The 21,927-nt window shown below is 42.2% G+C and overlaps 1 protein-coding gene across 1 annotated transcript in view; it reads left to right on the forward strand.

Moving 5' to 3' along the window:
• XPR1 (xenotropic and polytropic retrovirus receptor 1) overlaps positions 1-21,669 on the forward strand; it is a 243,538-nt gene extending 221,869 nt beyond the window's left edge. The window contains exons 12-15 of the mRNA XM_030572121.1: positions 12,550-12,716; positions 17,055-17,194; positions 18,149-18,370; positions 20,491-21,669. Of these exons, the coding sequence (XP_030427981.1) occupies positions 12,550-12,716; positions 17,055-17,194; positions 18,149-18,370; positions 20,491-20,551 (590 nt within the window). The 3' untranslated portion in view covers positions 20,552-21,669. The remainder of the gene's footprint in view (positions 1-12,549; positions 12,717-17,054; positions 17,195-18,148; positions 18,371-20,490) is intronic.
• The last annotated feature ends 258 nt before the right edge of the window (positions 21,670-21,927 follow it).

Genomic DNA, 21,927 nt, shown 5'->3' on the forward strand with positions numbered 1-21,927 from the left:
TCTGAATACTGTGGGGGGGGCCTCAGTTCCTGGCCGATCCTCTGTCACCTAGCAACTAATGGCCAGGCCCTTCCCCCCTGCAAGGGGATGCTAAAGGTGTGGGAGAACAAAGAAGTCAGGTGACCTCCTGGCCCGGGAAAGGAGGTGGGGCTGGAGGGGTTTTGGGAGTCTTGAGCTGGCTGGGGACGAGGAGTGAAGTGCAGACTTGGGGGTCTGGGTCACTGTCCCCCAGAACGGACCTGGCCGAGGGGTCCTGTTCTCTGTACCTACAAGCTCTGTTTTAGACCGTGTTTCTGTTATTGAATAAACCTCTGTTTTACTGGCTGGCTGAGAGTCACGTCGGACTGCAAAGTGGGGTGCAGGACCCGGTGGCTTCCCCAAGACCCCACTGGGGCAGGCTCGCTGTGGGAAGCGCACGGAGGGGCAGAGGAAGCTGAATGCTCCAAGAAGAGATCCAGGAGATGAAGCCATGTGAGCTTCTTGCCCTGCAGACAGTCTGCTCTGAGGGAGAGGAGGCTCCCCAAAGTCCTGGCTTGGGGGGGAGTAGTTCCAGAGCATTGCCCAGGGACTCCGTGACAGCAGCCATCCAGTGTCTCTCGGAGAGCGTCCATCCGCTGGTCCAGAGCCCCTGAGCCAGGGGAGGAGGAAGCTTTTGCAGAACAGGCAGAAGGACTAGAAGGGGAGGCTACTCCTCCAGTAAACTTCTCCTCGTCTCCACCAGATGAGGCTGTAATGTCCTCCTCCCCCCCAACACTAGCTGATGATTTTAAGAACTTTCAGGCTCTTACAAGAGGGTGGTGGGTGAGTTGCAGATTCCCCTACAGAGGGGGCAGATACGCATCACAAGCTGGTGGATATTCTGCACACCTTCTCCTTGTCCAGAATTGCCCTCCCAATTAATGAGGCGATTCTAGATCCTGCCAAAGTAATCTGGCAGACACCAGCCTCCATTGCACCAACCCGCAACAGAGCCGACAAAAAATACTATATCCCTCCCAAAGAGGTAGACTTCCTGTTTCAACATCTGCAACCCAACTCCATCATCCTAAGCGGTGCAGTTAATGCACAAGGCAAGCAACATCACACCAAGTCAACTTCATATGATCAAGACTGGAAAAAGCTAGGGTTCTGGGAAGGAGAGTGTATTCGTCAGTGACATTGTAGTTTAGAGTCATGAACTACCAAGCTGTCATGGCCAAATATGATTTTATTAATTATGGGAAACTCAGTGCATTTCCGGAACATGTACCAGAGATGCAGAAGGAGCAGTTTCAGGCCATTGTCAGAGATGGTCAGTTAGTAGCCAGAACAGCACTACAGATGGCACAGATGCAGCTGATACAGCAGCCCATTCAGTCTCTACAGCAGTGGTAATGAGGTAGGCTTCTTGGCAGCACTCTTCCAGGTTGCCCAAGGAGTGCAGGTGACAGTAGAAGATCTCCCGTTTGAAGGCCCAAGCTCTTTGCAGAGAAAACAAACTCTTTCCTCCACACTTTGAAGGATTACCAGGCCACATTACACTCCCTGAGAATCTATGCTGCAAGAGAGAAGAGAAGAGAGAGCCCTCAGCCACAGCATAGGTCACGACCTCCTTAATACTCCCCATCTCAGCACTAGTATAAGCTCCAGCGTAAGAGGCTGAGAGTTCAAAAGCGGAAGCAGTCAGCATCCCAATTCACAACCTCTCAGACCGCCTCTTCTAAGCACTTTTGACTAGTTGGTCGAGGGCCTGAACAATGATACCTTGCAACATCAGCTGCCCTCTACACACCTGTCACACCCCTTTGGAAGTTGCCTGGCCTTCTTTCACTGCAATTGGGAAAATATCATCTCCGACATACGGGTCTTGGAGAGTATTTCAGAGGGTTATGTCATTCAGTTCATGTTTTTCCCCCATTCCCACCCTCCTTCCCCATCCCACTTCAAGGACCCTTCTCAGCAGAACCTACTTCATCAGGAACTAGTTCATCTGTTATGCCTAGGGGTCATAGAACCAGTCCTGGTTTTATTTCCATTATTTCCTGCTCCCCCAGGCAAAGGGAGGTTGGAGGCCCATTCTAGATCTAAGGGCATTAAACAAATGCGTGAAGATGCGAAAGTTAAGATGGTCATGCTAGTAGCCATCATTCCAGCTCTAGAGCAAGGAGATTGGTTTTCAGCCCTCGACCTACAAGATGTCCACTTTCACATCTCTATGACCGTTGCATAGGAGATTTCTATGGTTTACATTTGGGCAGGACCATTATAAGTATAGGATGCTCCCATTTGGCCTCTCGTCCACACCCAGGGTATTTTCCAAGGTTCTCTCCATTGCAGCGACGCACCTACAAACATCGGACATTATCTACCTAGATGACTGCCTCCTCAGGGCTTCCTCATTCAAGGATGCCTTATGAGCCACCCAGATGACCATGCACACATTTGGGCTGCTGGGCCTACAGCTCAACTTAAAGAGATTGACACTGACCCCAGTACAGTGACCAAAGTTTATTGGTACCAGCCGTGATGCAATTCTAGTGAGGGTGCTCCTCCTGCTACACAGAATCACCACCCTCACAAGTCTCAGAGACAGGCCAGGCCAGCCCCCAGGCCAGGGATTGCCTGCAGCTGCTAGCTCATATAGCAGCATGCACCTTTGTAACCCCAAATGTCTGGATGTTCCTGAGGTGTCCTCAGATGTGGCTCAATTCTGTCTAGTCCCCAAACAGGGACAGACTAACTAAACTGCTATCACAATTCTCTGCAGTAAAGCACTTTCTAGACCGGTGGAAAGACCCATCCAATGTCTGAGCAGGCTTTCCATTCATGCAACTATCACCAATGCTGACTCTGATGATGGATGCCTCCCTAATAGGCTGGGGAGCTCACCTGCACGACCACAAGATTCAGGGGTTGGAACAAAGAGACAATCTGCACAGCGTAGAGAAAGTCCAGTTGCAACTGTCGGAAGTTCTATGAATGTCTGGAGGTCCTTGCTTTGGCTGCTTCTGCATGCAATGGATTCTGAGGTATCCCAAATTGCATTCTGTAGTTCACAGGAGGATAGCAAGTCTAAATCAATAAATTTAATGATTGACATCATCGTATTTAATTCAGGCCCTATCCAGGCACAGCAGTATATGGTGGTAGTGGGTTGAGAGAGAAATGGAAGAGCCATTCATAAGAACATCCATACTGGATCAGACCAGTGGTCCATCGAAACCAGTATCCTGTCTTCTGACAGTGGCCAATGCCAGATACTTCAAGGGAGATTAACAGTATAGGGCAATTTTGAGTGATCCGTCCCTTGTTATGCAGTTTCAGCTTCTGGCAGTTGGAGGTTTAGGGACACCCAGGACATCTTCTCCAAGATCAAACAAAATGTTGCATCCATGACCATCTTGACTTCATGAACTTATTTAATTTTTTTTAACTGTTATACTTTTTTCCTTCACAACATCCTATGGCATCCACAGGTTGACTGTGTTGTCTGAAGTAGTACTTCCTTTTGTTTGTTTTAAAGCTGCTGCCTATTAATTTCATTGGGTGACCCATAGTTCTTATGTTAATAACACTTGCCTGTGCACTTTCTCTACACCATTCATGATTTTATAGACCTCTGTTAGATCCCCCACTTAGTCATCTCTTTTTGAAGTTGAACAGTTCCAGTCTCTTTAATCTCTCCTCATACGGAAGCTGTTTCATACTCTTAATAATTTTAGTTGCCCTTCTCTGTAGCTTTTCCAATTCTCACACATCTCTTATTTAAGATGGGGCTATCAGAACCATGGTTTTGTATAATGGCTTTGATATTTTCTGTATTATCTATACAGAGAACAATTTCTAAAGAAAGCAAGTGTTCCCCCACACAATAACCGACACCCCAAACTGAGGATTATTTCATGTATATGTTGTGGGGCTGGGATAACTGGCAGGATGCCATTACTAGGAAAAGGATAAAAATTATAGAAAATGTGATCTGAAGAGAATGCTTTCTATCCTGGACCATTTTTAATAAAAAAAACTAAAGTCAACAGCACTTGTGAGATCCTGTTCCTTGACTTGCTCTCCCCTTAATCCTGTTTTGCAGGGCCTCCCATCTGTCTGTCTTGTATCTTTCCCTTCTATTTAGAATTGTTAGTACTCAGATAAGTCAGAGGTTGATTTATGTTATCGCTAGTGCCTGATGGAGAAGTTGATGACCTCTTGCAGTAATATATACTTTGTGATAAGATTTACTAACTTCTTTTTTTATACTTGTTCCTTTCATTTGTTTCATTGTAATATGGCGTACTTGCAGCTCCACCTGGGGAACAAGGGAGGGATAATTTGGAGCCAAAATCCGTAATGTCTGTCACAATAATTGCTGTGAGCAAGGATGAATTTTGTCTGAAACCCAGTTCTCCCATGCCCAAGAGGGCTTGCGTAACAAGTTGTGTTCATTAGCTAGTCTTTCTGATCCTTTCACTCGGAGCAGTGTCATTAGTGAAGAACCTGAGGCATTGCCATAGGGAGATAGTGTTGTTGCTAGGTCAAAAACCATAACAGCTTTGACAGTCCTGTCATCGCTAGGACTGTAGACTTGCTAGCATGGCTTCTGAAAACTAAATTGCTGGGTCTCTGTTTGATCACCATTTCTGGTGACATCCTGCTAAAGAGTCTTTAAGAGTAGAACTGGAGAGGATGAGCAACAAGGCAGCAGGATTTTGTTCAGGCTACTTCAGGATCTTCTAAGTGTTCACATCTGTTCAGGGAGCCTGCAGGTTTCACTTGTCCACAACATGTAGTGTTTAAATGGAAAAGGTGAGATGACTGAGGCTGCAGTATATACTTGGTAGAGAAAACCTCTGCCAGAGACGTTCATACGTAGTGTTTCAGGAACTGCCACTGCATCCTAAATGGCAGCACAGCTTGAAGATGCAAAAAGAAATTTTCCCAAATTTCATTGGTTTGTCAGCATTATCATATAGGACACTTGACAGTGACAGCACCCAGATGATGGAGAAGATACCTCTGCATCCTCCTATCTGTATTGATTCTTGTTGGTCCTAAAGCTCGCCCTCTTAAGGCTGATGAATTTTAATAGCTGTAATTTCAAGAACAGCTGAATAACACTGTTTATATTGCTTAATATAGTCTTCAGTTAATGGTGACCGGCTAAGTGAGAGTATTAATGAAAAAGATGAGAGCAGAAAGGATGATCTGCTGATCTTTCATTTCATGGGCAATTAGGAATGGAACAGTTTGATTTTTATGGAACTCTTTAAGACCAATTTACTATATCACAAGCAAGCTGTTTTCCTTTCAAATACACAACTGCAGTCTTACGTGGTGCTGCAACACTCTAAGAAAAAATACAACCCTGTATTTAAATAATTTTTATTTTGTTAATTGGATTTGTGGTGTTATTTCTGTGGGACTCTTTATTTTGGTTTCTCAAAGCTCTTCCGAAATTCTGTGGTGTAATTAGTTGTTGCATCTGTCCACAATCCTTATATTTGCATTCCCAGTAGACGTTGTGGTTCACCATAATGTTTACTTCTAATTAGTAGGACCTGATCATCATTCTGAAAAGTGGATGGACTGGTAAATACGTCCTCCCTAAGGAGCAAGCTGAATACCAGTAGATCACACTTCATAGAGGTGTTTGAGAAAAGTCACCAAAAGAGAGATCAAATCAAGTGTGACAGATATTGCAGCATCTTATTCTCTCTTCGCTGTAATTAACATAGTTGGAAGAAATGCTCTTTTATAGACATAAGTGGCAAAATAGTTGTGAAGGCTTAAAATAACCTGTCTACTGAAATAACCTACACAAATGTTTGTTCTACCCCACCAAAGATAACCCACACTTACATAGTACTTTTCATTCAAGCATAACAGTGCTTTACAAAGATAGGTTAGGATTATCCCCATTTTATAGAATCTGATGCACAAAGAAGCTAAATGAGTTTCCCAGAATCCTACAGAAAGCCTGTGAGAGAGCTAATAAGAATGATCTCCTGGCAATTCCCATTCATCTTGCTACATTGTAATAGATTGTGCCTTGGGACTGTGGAAAAACGTTTACAGGAACTTTCAGAGATGTTTGCAATGTAAAATGCTCATACTTTACAGAGCATACCAGTGGGATAAAAAGGAGTACTGCCTATAGGCTACATAGGGATGTTTGGTTTGTGTGCCAAAGCAGCAAAGTCCATTTTGGTGTGGAAGCACTGCCATTGGTCATTGTTGAACAGAGACAGGAATCCCCTCAGGCTAAGCTAGTACTTTCCTGCCATTTCCTCACCAAATATGCCTGCTTATTATGAGAGCCATAGAACTGATCTCAGGTAGTTATAAGGCTTGACAATAAATGCATTTGTGGGCTGCATTAGCTGTCATTCTGACTGGTTCTCATGTAGATGAGTCATTTCCGCATGTCACATTCACCCATTGCATTATGGAATAGATAGCTTAATGGAGGCATGTCATTCAGTGGCTAACTAGGCAGTAACTTAAGATGGTTTTTGTATATCTAGTCCCTAGTATATTGCAAATGAGCTTTTTATTCTGGATTGTGACACTACAGTTCTGGTTCTACTCAAATTTACAGGGGAAATCCTGATGATCTACTCTTATGTTACCTGCACAAAATTCTCTGTTACTCATACTCTAGGGCACCCACCCTTTCCCGGTTCCTAAGGCTCCAGGCGAAAGACAGCTAACTTTACTCCTCTGTGGGCTGCAGGCCCTTCTACTCCATGGGCTCTGGACCTCAGAGTAAGCACCCTTTCCCTGTGGACTCAGGGCTTAATCTTTTGCAGGTTTACGGGGTCTTTTACCAGTGAAAGAGCCCTATACAGTAATATCCTACGTAACCTCTATTTATTAACAATCACCAAAACCAGAATGCACATGCTACATATACAATGTTCACCACTTCCAATAAGATAAATTAACTTTTCTTGATAGCCAGTCAGATCAGGTCCACCTGTGGGACTCCAGTTTCTGCACGGTGTCATTGGCAGAGTGTTGCGGTCTGGCATTTCGTTCTTAGGGCTGTGTCCTGGAGCTGGTTCCCCCCAAAGAACTTGCCTTTAGATCCCAGTTTATATAGTGAAACTTGAGCCCAGCTTAGCTATACCTTAACCAATCATTATATTAAACATTTTACTAACCAATCCTGACATTGTAACAAAATTATATAACCACTCCTACCTCATCACCTTAATTAATTTACACCTGGCAAAACTGATTATGTAACAGACAGAAACAATTAAAGAACCAGACAGAGATTATGCAGGGAAACAATAGGGAAGTGGGAACCATAATGACAAAACAATAAAGAAATGAGGATTTCACAGCCGCAATTACTGATGAGCGATTTCTTGACAGACAGAATGCTATCAAACTAAGTTTTCTTTAACCACCTTAATATCTGATTCTTTATCTGGTGATAGTTAGTGCCATTAGGACGGGGTCTCCTTAACAACCTGATATTGTTTTAATGTAATTTAGATACAATGTGAGGATGTGACTTCCTGCATCTCAGCTAATGGCTGCTGCTCTTTTAACCTGACTGCAGATGAAGGCCTTAGGCTTTAGGTCTTGCAATATGGCTACAGACAAAGGCCTTATCCTTAAACTTAGGCCAGGTCAAGTTTGGCACCACTTGATGATTGAAGGCTTTTAATTCAAGCAGGTGGCAGAAGTCTTACAACAGTCAGTCTCATACCATGCAGCAGTGCTTACCTTAGATTTAGAAGGTTTTCTGATAACCCCAGACTTCTTTTTGCTTTTATCACAGCTTTCACCATCAGCAGAAACCACAGCTAGCTGCAGCAGCAAACACACCAGGAATGCTTATCAAGGGCCATTGTACTCCGAGCCAGGTCTTCAGTAACCCTTGGCATTGATTTTAGCTGCATTGAATAGAATATAGTGTTTACTTTCTGCAAGATAATTCAGGAGGGTAAACAGATAGCATTCACTAAAACAAAGTCAATATTAACTACATTCACTGTGATATTAATTGTGCTGCTCTGCTGTGGAAAATGGCCCTTTTTTTTGGTCTGTGTTTAGAATGGGTTATAATTTGCAGATACTTTAGTATTATCTCAAAATGCTAGTCAGATATTCTGAGTCCCCTGAGGTGCTTTTAGATTTTGGGATATTTGTGTTTCTGATTTGTGTGTGTGTATTTTTTATATACATTTCCTTAACTTTCCACAACAGAAGGAGGCAGGTAGCACGAGTGCTGCTACATGGCACTGAAAGACTGGGCAACCCTTGGCCTTACAGAAGCTGCAGTTTTGCTAATGTGAAGATCCATAGAAATCAGCATTTCAGTGTTACAGACATTATGTGCCTACAGCTTTATATGCTGAAATGCTAAACTGTTTCCTGTGCCATTTTCCTATTCACGAATGCATATTCTAGCAACATACTGTGGTCAGGGGATGCTCTCTGTGTTGTTGCCCTCCAGGGCTTCTAATTCAAAGTGTTTCCAGGCTGCCTGACTTTGCTTCTCCAGGTCTCACTTCCCACCTTTGAGCTCTCTTGAAGGTGGTTTCAGTGTTTCTATAAGTGATAAGCAGCAGAAGTTTAGATTTCTAGAAGAAATCATATTCAGGGCCTCTCAGTTGGTAAAATCACACTATCCCCCTTTCACATTTAGAGACTGAGAGCCCTTTTCTCCACTCTATCATAGAAATTTCAAATGCCCCTGTCCTGCAGAGTTCCTGAGATCTGCAGCAAAGGGGGTAGGGAGAAGGCTCTGCTACTTCTCTCCAATGGGCCTCAGAGGCGATGCATGAGTGGAGCTGCCTTTTCGTGCCCCATAGGAGCCAAATTGCACCCAGATTCTACCTGTGTTCCACCAAAAGACGATCACTCCTGGTCTTTGTTTTAAGCTGCCTGCACTAATTTTCTTCTTGCCCCTTGTTTTTAGTCTTTCCCCTACATTGTCTGTGTCCCGTGTTTGAGTTGTAGCAGATGGAGAGTTATGTCCCTTATATGTTCCTAGCTTGGGCTGATTGAAGGCTGCATCAGGCCAGAAAAGGTCTGCAGTCCCCTAATTATACAAGCAGTCCAGGGGAGATAATGGAATCCATCTTTTCCATACTGTCGAGAGAAGTGAGGAGATGAGGGAGCAAGTACTAGGACACTGTCTCTTCCTGAATCTCTGTCTTCCTAACAGCTTTCTGGCAGTTTCCAGCACTTCATTATGTGAAGAAGTACCACTGGGTGAAATTGTTTTTGTTTAAATAGACCCTGACATTACTATAAACATACCCAGCATGTATTATTTCTGCCAAAGTGGCAGGCATGTAGTAGATGGAAACTCTGGGCAGAATATCAATGCCTTGATTTTTTCCAACCTTCCATGCAGCATTGAAGAGGGCCACTAGGACTAGCCAGTGGAGATTGAGATATAATTGCTTGCCTAGAGCGGTAATATCTCTCGGTTACACCACCTGAATACCAATGAGAAAGAAGGAGGGTGTCAAACAGAATCGTGAAGAAAAGAAAAATAGGGGTGGAAAGGAGGACAAGTGATTAAGAGAAGAGACCAAAAGGCAGAGTGAAGACAATAGACCGTTTTTGTTTGAAGTCTGTTACTGGGGAATGATTTGTATTTGTAATGAAATTTTCAGGAGCAAAGTACATTACACAATCAATGATTTAGCAAAAAAAATGGGAGGGGGAAAAGTATGCAGCTTGACCCAAAGTGCCAGTGAAAAGAATATTCCTAGGGATGAGGAGAGAAAGGGAACAGAATCCAGGATGAGTAACTGGAAATTAGCACATCCCTTTTAGCTTGATGGATAATGCTCCAAGAGTTTTTAATTGAATTCTCTCCTGTTCTGCCTTTCTCACAATAATTGACCTCAGTAACTCTTCTTAAGGCAATTTAGCTTTGAGTAACATTAAAACTTGACATCACCTTCCTGTGCAACTGGCTACTTAGGTGCAGTTTCATCAATTCAAGCTTCACTGACTCACTACCATTCTATATGTTGTTTCTGCGAAATAGAAATCTACGGCCAGATCATTCCCCTCCATGAGCAGAGAGTTCCAAAGACAGTTTAGGAGAACAGAATACCTCTGTGGCATTGTTTTCCTTTCCTTGCATCTTATGGGTGTAATCCTGCAAGTGCGCTGCATGGCTCAAACTCTGTATATGAAAAGAGGGCTTGTCTGAAGAATGTTTTCTCTATGGCATCTGTAGAATAAATATAAAATTAGAGAACTAAAAGTTAGCTTTAGTTTGGTTAAAGAAAGATTTATTATAAAGAAAGGCCTTGAAAGTAATGAGTTGTAAGGCCAGAAGGAATGAAGTGGGAGGATGTCTGGTTCAAAGAATAGCTAATGGAATAAAGGAAAGTTTCTTAAAAAAAAAAAAAAGGCCTCTGACTGATAGGGGTGACTGCAGATGGTTTTAAACAAGACAAAGAGAATCTGTCTTAAAAAGAGCTAACATGGACCTTCCCAACCCACCTACCAATGTTATCTCAAAAATTAGGGCCTACGTGAACCCAGGTGCAACAGAAAAACTGTTGATCAATGAGAGGGCGGGAAAGAGATAGAAAGGAAAGGCCTTGGGGAGAGAGGAGGTTATAAATCTTATCTGGATTAAGGCTGGAAATAAGGGTGAACTGCCTCAAATTGTTTTTTAGCTGAAGTCAGTAGTTGGCACTGACATCGCTTTGTTAAAGGGGATAAAAAAGTAAACTTGTAAAGGGTTCATTGCTGATACCTGCCTGACCAAGTTGGAGCTGGTCAGTATAGGTCTAAGGATCCCTGAGTTTAGCCCATTTGTAAGTATTTTGATCTAATGCTTATCAGTGTTTTGTTATGGATGTAGTAAATAGCTTATTTTGGTTTTTAGGTATGTTTATAACTATACCGTTTGGCCTTTGGATTTAATAAAACAATTTATGATTAAATTGGTGTCATGGTAAAAACCTGCATAACTAATAATCCCAACTGCATTCCTTCTTTCTGCTCCCCAAAGCTGTGGGGAAGCCTTGCATAGGGCTGTCTCTTGGTATCCAGTTGGGGCGGGGAGACTAAACATAGCTGAGAAACAGTTTGAATGCACAGTCTCAGCATATTTGGCCCTGGTCCCACAGATCTCGGTGGACAACTGCTTTAAGTCACTCTGTCTCATTCTGGAATGATGCAATGGAAACTCCAAGGGGAGCTTGCAGCCCTTCTGATGTGGGCTGTTCCCATGTAAAGGTTGATCTGGGCTCTAGTTTGTAACGTTCAAAATCTGCACTATAAGCTCACCCATTTGCCTACTCTGAGGTGAATCAAACTTTGGAAGCAGGGAGAGAGGAAAGCGGTATAGCACTAAGATTAGCTGCACCATGGCACTACATCTGCTAGGTTGAGGAATTTTCTCTGCATGCCTCCAAATAGTGGAGCCTGTGATACATTCTGAAGTGACCATGGTGGTGAGGAGGGGATGTTACCAAACCTGCCCCTTGGTCTCTCCTGGAAAGTCTTATTGGCTAAAGATTCATTTAAAATTGTTAGGAAGATGAAAAATTCTACACAAATGTTTCCTATTTTACACAAAAGCAAGAAAGCCAGTCTAAGAAAAAGACTGAAGAAAATCACTTTTGCTCTATTAATTTTAGACTCCACTGCAGATAGGCTTTAATAAGTAGGTTAGGGGATGTGTTGTGAAGAGGATGAGTGTGTATTTGACCTACATCCTGAGCATCATGTCCTGAAAGGCATAATGGAATGAATGTACTATTAGACTATGTGTCTCATTTTCACTCCTATTAATTTTATTGTGTTACCTCACATATATACACATTACATTTCTATCATAATTATTAAAATGAAAAGAAGAAAGAGAACAAATCTAGCTATTGCTGTTTTTGTGATCAGGAGGCAGCTCTAGGAATTTTTATTGTTTTAAAGCCACATACTTGGAAAATGCACCACCACAGATTGTTATATTATTGCAGAGTCGCTTTTGTATCAGGAACATTTCTATTGGGTTTGTTAGTAAAGAATCAATTAATAAGCAATTGCAGTCACTATGCAGAATGACACCTGATAGCAGGATGGTGCAAAAGTCTCAGCTGTACAATTCAATATAACATGTTTTATTTTTTATAAACTCTTTATGGGCCCAAATTTAGGTTCTAATTCAAAAAGAAAATAAACAGTACAATTGATTTCCTTCCCTAAGTATTAAGAGTGTGACAAATATAAAAGGTAAGAGAATACAGCAGGAAGCAATATAGTCAGTCCTATGCTGGAGTGAGAGAAATAACTCATTTACAAAAATATACCTACAAACTAGCAAGTTTCCCAAATAAGGCAAATTTAAACATTTCCATATCAAGCACAACATATTGAGGTGAGCTTGAGGAGGAATTCAAACTGTAACTTAAAGGTATCTCTGATAAGGCTTTCAGAGAGTTTATTTAGCCTGGTGGGACAGGGAGCTTAGTTAAAAGGGGAACTACCATCGGTCATGTGGAGTTTTGGTGGTCAAATTTGGTGCTTCTATAAGAAATGTTTAAAATTATGCAGCATCATGCTGTTGTTTCTGTCTTGCAGCTCAAAACCACAGTGACACCCAAGTGTTCTTCTACCTGTGGATTGTCTTCTATTTAATCAGCTCCTGCTACACCCTTATTTGGGATCTGAAGATGGACTGGGGTCTCTTTGACAAGAATGCTGGTGAAAATACCTTCCTTCGGGAAGAGATCGTCTATCCACAGAAAGTGAGTGCGCAGCCTTTTGTCATTTTGGGGAGGGTCTGCCAATGTTTTAACAAAACACTTTGGATTAAAGACACATTCTGACTCGCCGCTGGAGTGTCTTAAATACAGCGTGTCAGACGTTCTGATTGTATAATCTGTCCATTACCAAAGAGAAAGTCTCATCCTTATTATGATTATTGAAAGCCAAAGGCGCTGACTCTGTGGGTGCTCCAGGCCTGAAGCACCCATGGGAAAAAAATTAACGGGTGTTTAGCACCCATTGGCAGCCAGCTTCTCCATTCCCCTGCCCCCCCAGTGCCTCCCACCCGCCAGCAGCCCCGCCGATCAACTCCTCCCTCTTGCTCCCAGTGCCTACCACCCACCGCAGTCAGCTGTTTCGCGGCATGCAGGAGGCAGTTGGCGGGGGCGGCTGGGAAGGCATGCTCAGGGGAGGGGATGGAAATGGACGGGAAGGGGCAGGGAGGGCACTTGGGAGAAGGAGTGGGGTGGCGGGAGCAGGGGCGGGAAGAGGTGGAACGGGGTGGGGACTTTGAGGAAGGAGGCGGTTGGGGGCAGGGCGCAGGCCCGGAGGAAGCCAGTGCCTATGTTGAAAACTGTAAGAGGCATAGACTATATTTTAGTATTACAGATAGCAAAAAATAATATCCATTGTGGCGGGTTTGGTCAGAAAGATCCCCTGGGGACTGTCACCTGATGTGCTGAAATTACCTCTGAGCCTATTTTCCCTGCCAGCTTGGGACTTCCAGAGCCCTGTCTTGTTGAGCCTGACATGCTAGCCTGCTGCAACACAGACCTAGGGTTTGATCCACGCCCCCAAAACTGCAGACTTAACTGAAAACAGCTCAGCAGGTTACCTGTCTCCAGCACCCAGACACCTAGTTCCGAATGGGATCCAAACCCCAAATAAATCCATTTTACTCTGTAGGGTGGAGTGTGACAGGGAGTGTGTCGTGTGTATGTAGGGGGAGAGAGAGTGGGTTTTTTGGATGTCAGCACACTGTCTTGTAAGTTCAGGCAGTAGCAGACCCCCTCCCCCCCCTCACAGCAAGCAGCATTCCACAGTAATGGTTGCTCTGTCCCAGAGCAGATAAGCATGCCAGCTGTCATAAACAGAGCTTTGAAAGGGCATATCCGCATTCCTGCAGCCGATTCCAAAACAATGACAAGAGTGGCCACTTGACTTCAGGGGATTATAGGACGTTTCTGGAGGTCAATCACAGCGCAGTAATGCAACACCTCGTTCACACTGACGCCTGGGCGTTTCAGTCGGGGCACAGCAAGCATTATGCTTCTCCTGGAGATGGATTATCAAGAGCGCTCCCGCTGCAGAGTCCAGGCACTCTAAGTGCCTTGCCAGTGTGGACACATCAGAAGTTAGAGCACCTGGGGCTGCTTTAATGCGCTCTAACTTGCAAGTGTAGCCAAGCCCTGATATTAATTACTTACTCTGGGTTTATTAATAAACAAGTGATTTTATTAAGTATAAAAAGTAGGATTTGAGTGGTTTCAAGTAATAACAGACAGAGCAAAGTAAGTCACCAAGCAAAATAAAACAAAAACATGCATGTCTAAGCCTAATACATTAAGAAACTGATTACAGGTAATATTTCACCCTCAGAGATGTTCCAATAAGCATCCTTCACAGACTGGACTCCTTCCTAGTCTGGGCCCAATCCTTTCCCCGGTACAGTCTTTGTTAGATCCAGCAGACATCTCAGGTGGTAAGCCTGGGTTTTCTCATGACTGGCAGCCTCTTTTGTCCTGCTCCACCCGCTTTTATAGCTTTGACAGAAGGCAGGAATTTTTTGCCTGTGCTTGTCCTCCACCCTCCCTGCCCCCACACCCACCCTCCACCTCGTCAGTGGATTCCAGTATTATGTGACATGGTCACATGTCACTGTAAGATCCCTAGTCTCCATTCTTCCTGGGTCAGCCCACACACAAAGGAAGGCGTCCAGGTAAATAAACCGTTTACAACCAGTTGTCCTAGTCAATGGGAGCCATCAAGATTCTAAACCACCATTTAATGGCCCACACTTTGCATCATTACTATAGGACCTCAGAGTTATATTTCATATTTCTAGCTTCAGACACAAGAATGATACATGCGTACAAAGAGGAGGAATATATTCAGTAGGTTATAACCTTTGTTATGATACCTTACAAGAGATCTTTTGCATAAAGCATATTCCAGTTTCATTATATTCACACTCATAAGAAGATTTCCATAAAACATATGAAATGCAATGTCACACCCATCACAGAGCTTACGTGCTTGAATGTTTTGTGATGGGTCAATTGTATTCTCCTCTGTTTGTGGTCGTCTTATACTGCCTTTCTTTAAAGGGAAAATACTAATTGGATAAGTGTTAACATAAAAATAAAGGTCTGTCTTAAACACAGAAAAGCCACCAAATTTAGTTTTAAGGCATCTCCTCTGTCCTTAACACCTTTCTGTCATGCCCACATACTGCTGTTCATGTGGCTCTTCAGCAATGGGTCTCAATATATGGAGTAGTTAGGGTTTTTTTAAAACATACTAGATAGCATCAAGTACTATGGTGGAGTGGAAACCCCACTTCTGAATTTACTGACTTGAATTATTTGAGTCTCGCCTTTATATGTAAAAAAATCCATTTCATTATTATTAAAAATCCTCTCACACCCATTATAGATGCAGTTGGTTGAAATGCAGCAGGAGCAACAGGGCATTATTAATTCAGAACATTAGCTTTCCACTCCCGGTATTTCCATTTAAAAAATAAAACCATCAGGGTGTCATTGAGCCCTTTAGGAGACTGGAAAAGGAATAGTAAATCTCATCTTCGAGTGGTTACAGACGTGTATTCCGCTCAGGTGTGCATGGGCCCAGCACACCAAAGCTGAAGAATTGTGCTTAGCGGTATCCATCAGGGCCTAAACTTGCCTTTTAGTTTAATCTTGTTGATCCTTGTTGTATTCCCAATTATATCATCCTAAATAATTTCTTTCTCCTTAAAGTTTACATCCTGCAATTATTTGTAAATGGTTGTCCCCTTTCCTCCTGCTATTGAAAAGCGGAGGCAAGAAGACATAAAAGGTCTAAAGTTCTGTCTCAAATCCCATGCAAACTAGGACAGGAGAATTCACAGCCTGGACTCCTTATTAGATCAAACTTATTGATCTTTCACCATGATTCCTGAATATTACAGGTGGTTAGAGCAAAGGGTGATATGCAGGTAATCCTACACGTAGAATACAGCCGTTATATTAGGTACTTGGGTACACTGAGGATCAAGGCTTGTATGTAATGTGTCTTAAGAACATCTTAAAATATAAAGGAAAAAAAGATTTGAAGTGGTTCAGAAAAATTTGTAAACTTCTTTTTAAAAAAATATAAGAGAAAAAAAATAAAGCCCTTTCCTTACATTTTGAAATGAGCACTTTAGGAACCCAAAAATCTGTTTTTAATCTGGTCTTTGTAGGTGCTCATACAGCTATTGCAACCCGATGTTAGAAATTCTGAGGTGTTATATTTGTAAGAAATCTTTTCAGTATTTCTCTGTTCCACTACCTGGTGAATCTGTGGTTGGAGACAGTTTTGTTTTTAAATCAAAACAAGTTAAAGTACAATAAAACTAAAAACCTGGTGAAAAACACTCTTAAAAGTCTCTTACAGGTAAATAAACAATTGCTATGCAAACGTAAGCTGCAGAAGGAGAACCAGGGTAAAAACAATAAATAACAAGAGAAATAAATGTAGGTCTGATTCCCATATGGGGGTGTTGCCCTTGTCTAAATTGGTTTAGAAATTGATTTAGTCAAGTCAATGCAACACTTATGTGGATGCTTATTTCAGCTTAAGAATGCTGTAGATTGATTTAAGTTAAATCGGTCAGGAATTGGTGGATAATGTTTCCACACGAGAGAGCTGAACTGATTTAATTAAATTAGTTTCAAAACAAATTTAGTTAAATCAGTATAAATCTCTTGTGTAGACAAGGCTTAGGTAACTGGAAGAGTTAAATACTGACAACCATATATATCATACTTAACATGGCCTGTGTCTAGCTCTGGTGATCATCTCTCTCTTACTAGAAAAGCTTATTTTAGGGTCCCAGAGTCTTCTGTCTGGAGACGGAAGATGGACGAGAGGTTAAACTTGGCACTGTGTTATATTTTCCCTGCATAAAGCCCATAGCCATCAGTGGTTGTACCAATGGTATTGAATAATTAATCCCAAAAACCTGAAAGTTAGTGATGAGATTGGCTCCGCTTCTCCTTGGTCATTTAGCAGGTATCCTTGCTCTGTGTTGAACATGTCAGCTGACCTGTCCTATTTTACTCTTTGCTCCTCAGGCCTATTACTATTGTGCCATTGTGGAGGATGTAATCCTGCGCTTTGCCTGGACCATCCAGATCTCCCTCACTTCCATGCAAGTCTTTCCTTATGCTGTGGACATCATCTCTACTGTGTTTGCACCACTTGAAGTTTTCCGGTAAGGTGGCTTAGCTAAACAGTATTTCAAACTGGTTGTTTATCCTTTTTGTTTTACAAACAACAACACCAGAAAGGTGGGGAAGTGCCTGGCTTTCCATAGGCTCCTGGAGCTGCTGTTTGAAAAGCCACAAACTGATGAAAACACAGAGCACCAAGGCTCAGAATATGCACGAAGTCTGAGCAAATTGCTGGCCGAAGGAGTGCTTGGAATCTTTCACTGACCCATCTGGAATTCAGAGACCTCTGAAAACACGCAGGTCTGACCATAGGCAGGCCTGAGACCTGTGTTCTACCTCACTATGTTGTATTTGCCAGGGGCCAATGTCTTACCTGAGTTTATTTGGGGGAATGTAGCAAGCTCACATTTTAAGCATTTTCACTGGTAAAAATTATTGAAATGTCACTTCAAGGCTAAATTTACAAATTTTCCCAAATCTCTTCTGGTTTTGCAAATTATTAAAAAATGGAATTCTCACTGTGATCAGGCACTTCCAGAGCATTAATGCTGTCTGCATTTTTGTGTTACGTCAGGAATCATGTCTGCTTGAGATGAGCAAAACGGCTTGCTTTTTAATCTCACTGGGGGGCGGGTATTTGTATTTATTCCTCCTAACTGATAATCCTTGGGCTACCTTGACACCAGCCATGCTGGGGTAATCCTCACTGTTAAAACTATGAATGATTCCACCAAAACTGCTTCCCTGAAGAAGACCATCAATCTACTGCTGTGAAGTAATGTAGCAGGTTGCTCCTTGTTAGTCATTCACCTTTCCAAGCATCTGCTTCTCTCCAACCTGTCAATTTACAGGGCCTTGCCCTCATAGGGTCTATGTGTTATCCCAGGGAAGTGTACACAGTAACATCTTTGCGACTGCATCACTGTTTTGCCAAAAATAGGGGACAACTGTGAAAGCAGTACTTAGTTTTTATATTATTCCTTTTCTCCTTTCAGGCGGTTTGTGTGGAATTTCTTCCGTCTGGAGAATGAGCATCTGAACAATTGCGGTGAATTCCGTGCTGTCCGGGACATCTCAGTGGCACCAATGAATGCTGATGACCAGACACTACTAGAGCAGATGATGGACCAGGAAGATGGTGTCCGAAACCGCCAGAAGAACAGGGTGTGGAAGCGTAGCCAAAGCGTGTCCCTGCGCCGACCTAATCTTTCTTCACAGTATGTATTGGTTTGCACTCTTTCACAACAGTATTTGAAGGGATTAATTTAGTAATGAGTGTTTGAGGTCCCATGCTGGAGACATAACTCTAAATAGTTTAAAAAGAGAGGACTGACCCAACTAGTAAATAAATACATTGGCATTTTTACCCTCTCACGCCAAGTCTCTGTAGCATTGATGCAGTGTGCCTTGTTCAGTAAGGTTGGCTAACCAAGTGTACTTTCACCAGGTACAGAGTTCTGTTTAGATAAACACATTTAAGGCACAGTTTATCCCTTGTAAGAAAGCAAGCTAATGTCATGTATGTCATAAAATAAGCCATGTGTGTGTGAAGCACAGTGTCAGACTGAACAAGAAATATGCACAGTAGTATATGTCCACCGTTCCGAGGACAGGATTGATTCCCTAAGGCCTAATCTACACTGCCACTTTACAGCGCTGCAACTTTCTCGCTTGGGTGTGAAAAAACAAGTTTCAGCGCTGTAAAGTGGCAGTGTAGACAATGCACCAGTGCTGGGAGCTACTTCCCTCATGGGAATGGGTTTTTTACAGCACTGGGAGAGCTCTCTCCTAGCGCTGGTACCGCGACTACACAGCCACATTAAATTAAATTAAGAATTTAGATGATCCTGAAGGCATTACCAAGCACTCCAGTTAAAAGATAGGAAACAAAGAGTAAGAATCAATGGTCCATTTTCAGACTGGAGAGAGGTAAATAGTGGTGTCCTGGAGAGGCTTGTCCTGGGACCATTACTTTTAAACATATTCATAAATGATATGCAAAAAGGGATAAACAGTAAGGTGGCAACATTTGCAGATGATACAGAATTACTCAGGGACAGGTAAGTCCAAAGCTGACTGCAAAGAGTTACAAAGGGATCTCACAAAACTGACAACAAAATGGCAGATGAAATTCCACATTAAATGCAAAGTAATGCACATTGGAAATCATAATCCTAACTATACGTACAAAATGATGGTGCCTAAATTAGCAATTACCCACCAAGAAAGCGATATTGGAGTCATTTGCGGTGCTCTGGAAGCACTATGATTCCAGATTACTGCAAATTTATAAGAATCTTTCTCATTGTGCCTGTATTATCCTGGACTCATTCTGCAGCTTCAGAAGACTTAAAAATTATCTCCAGTCATCAATGGGACAGATGCAACTGAATAATGTGGCTGTCCTTAATATGTATCAACACAGTACCCAGAAACTAGGTGTGAATAAGATTGCTGACAGTTTCATCCAGAAAGCTACAGTGAGACATAATGTCTTTAAACTGGGACGTTAGTGAAGACAGCTTGTAGGTGACTGCAATGATTTTTAATATACTGTAATTCATGATTATGTAATTATGTAGTTCATAACAATGTAATCATTATTAAAGATACCAGTGATATAGACATTCAAAAACTAGAATACGAAAAAACATGCATGAATATGCTGAAAATAGCCACCTCCCAAAACTGGCAGAGTGCCCTTCCTCCCTGCCCCAACACACACATCTCTTCAAAAGCATCCCCCAGCAAAAATAAGTCAGTGCCTTTGATAAAAGTTATTCTAGTTTCACTCTCAGCCTCAAAAAAATTGTTTACATTTTGTGTCCCTTGTTTCCTGTATTGTAACTATCCAGTAGAGGGCGCTGTTAACCTGCAGCATGTAGCTGTATCAGAAAGATGAGCATTAGAGGCAGAAAGGTATCAGTCATCCCTCTAAAAGAACAGGCACCTTAGAGACTAACAAATTTATTTGAGCATAAGCTTTTGTGGGCTACAGACCCACTTCATCGGATGCATGTAGTGGAAAATACAGTAGGAAGATATATATTTACACACACAGAGAACATGAAACAATGGGTGTTACCATACACACTATAAGGAGAGTGATCAAAGGTCATCCCTCTGTATTTTTATAGGGTGATCTTCCCATCCTGGGGGGAGGAGAGAGTATGAATTACCATATGTCTATAGTAGTCTGCTGGCCCAGATATAACCTGTGTAGGGAATATGTTTGACAGAATGTATTTCTCTTATCTTATCTGTATATTATAGTAATGTCTTCCTTCCCCTCAGTGAGTGAATATTTTTGTTTGTTTGTTTGTTTGTTTTTTCCCAGATCCAAGGCTCGTGACACCAAGATATTGATAGAGGACACAGATGACGAAGCAAACACATGAAATGTCCACAGAATCTAGTTCCACATCCCTTCTTTTCTTGCTCTACTACCCTTTCCCCGACCAATCCAACCTCTGGTACAGTTCCAGCTGAAAACAGGAGAAAACACTGAACACATTTTCCGAGCTCTTCCAGACCGGATCCTATGGACTCCAACAAGCTCACTGTGTTTCTTTTCTTCTGGTTTAATTTTCATTTTCTACTTTTAAAATAAATATTTACTTCGTTTTGCCAATCAGAGGACAGTTAAGGAAAGAAGTATCTAAGAATTGTTTACAATCACAACAGGGACACACAACCCTATCTGGATGAAGAACAAGCATCATAGGGACTCCCTGGTGGGACAGCACCGAGAATACACTCGGCTTCTGCTTGGCCTGGTTTCGACTGGTTGAAACCGGACTTAGGTTTTAAAATTTGTGTTTTGTTTTTTTCTTTCCTTCATATCCAGCGCCGAGGCACTGGCTGCACTTGCAGGGAAAGTGCACTTAGAGCAGTACCTTCATTCACGAAGCTACTTTTTAATTTGATGTAACTTTTCTTATAATTTTTTTGGAAATACGATGTATTTGTTGCATACAGTTTTCACATTATTTATGAAACTTAACAACCATATGAGAATGATTTTTTGAGTCCTGTGCAATGAAGGCGATAACAGTAAAACAAGGCAGGGGGATGTAGATCTGGATCTCTTTTGTGAGGGTTATGCCCTGCAAATACCTCTTTCATGAGATAATTTGCACCAGTTTGACCCTTTTTCTCTTCAGTTTAGTTTTATTTATAAACCAAAGTTTTTCTTTCTGGTTTTAGTTGCTGCTGCTTCAGAAGTCTGAGTATGTTTCGCATACCAGTTCATGTTCATCTTTCCACATGGCCGTGCAAAGATAGTGCAAATGATTCTGTTTTAAAGGAGAGTTGTAATAAATCTTGCCACAAGGCAAAACACCCAGGCAAAAAAAGTGGGGGGGGTTGGTGTTTAGGTTAAGAACTGTTTTTTCAAAGCCTTAATCTTCATGAGATAAGGTTAGAGTACTGTGCACCCTGTGAAATAGGGAGCTTTTCCATTGTTCTGCTTCAGCTAACTACCGCAAAAATAAAAGTGGACGAGATGAGGACATGATCTTTGCCAGGTGTGGGAGGAGGAGTTTGTTACATGTTTGGTTCATAGATGGCTATGCTTCAGAGAATTGGCACTCCTGACCCAGTTTGCTGTGGGGCAAGGAGGTGGTTGCATGTTGTTCATAAGGTAGGGAAGTTGGTATTAAATTAGAAGTCTTTAATGACGTTTTATTTTATATGATTTGCCAGGCTTTGGCAAAGCATTCTTTACCAGTCACTTCCTGAGCACACTTTCAGGTTGCTTTGTTTGTTGCCTGTC

Source organism: Gopherus evgoodei, chromosome 8 (genome assembly GCF_007399415.2).
Source record: "Gopherus evgoodei ecotype Sinaloan lineage chromosome 8, rGopEvg1_v1.p, whole genome shotgun sequence".
NCBI classification, from domain to species: domain Eukaryota; kingdom Metazoa; phylum Chordata; order Testudines; family Testudinidae; genus Gopherus; species Gopherus evgoodei.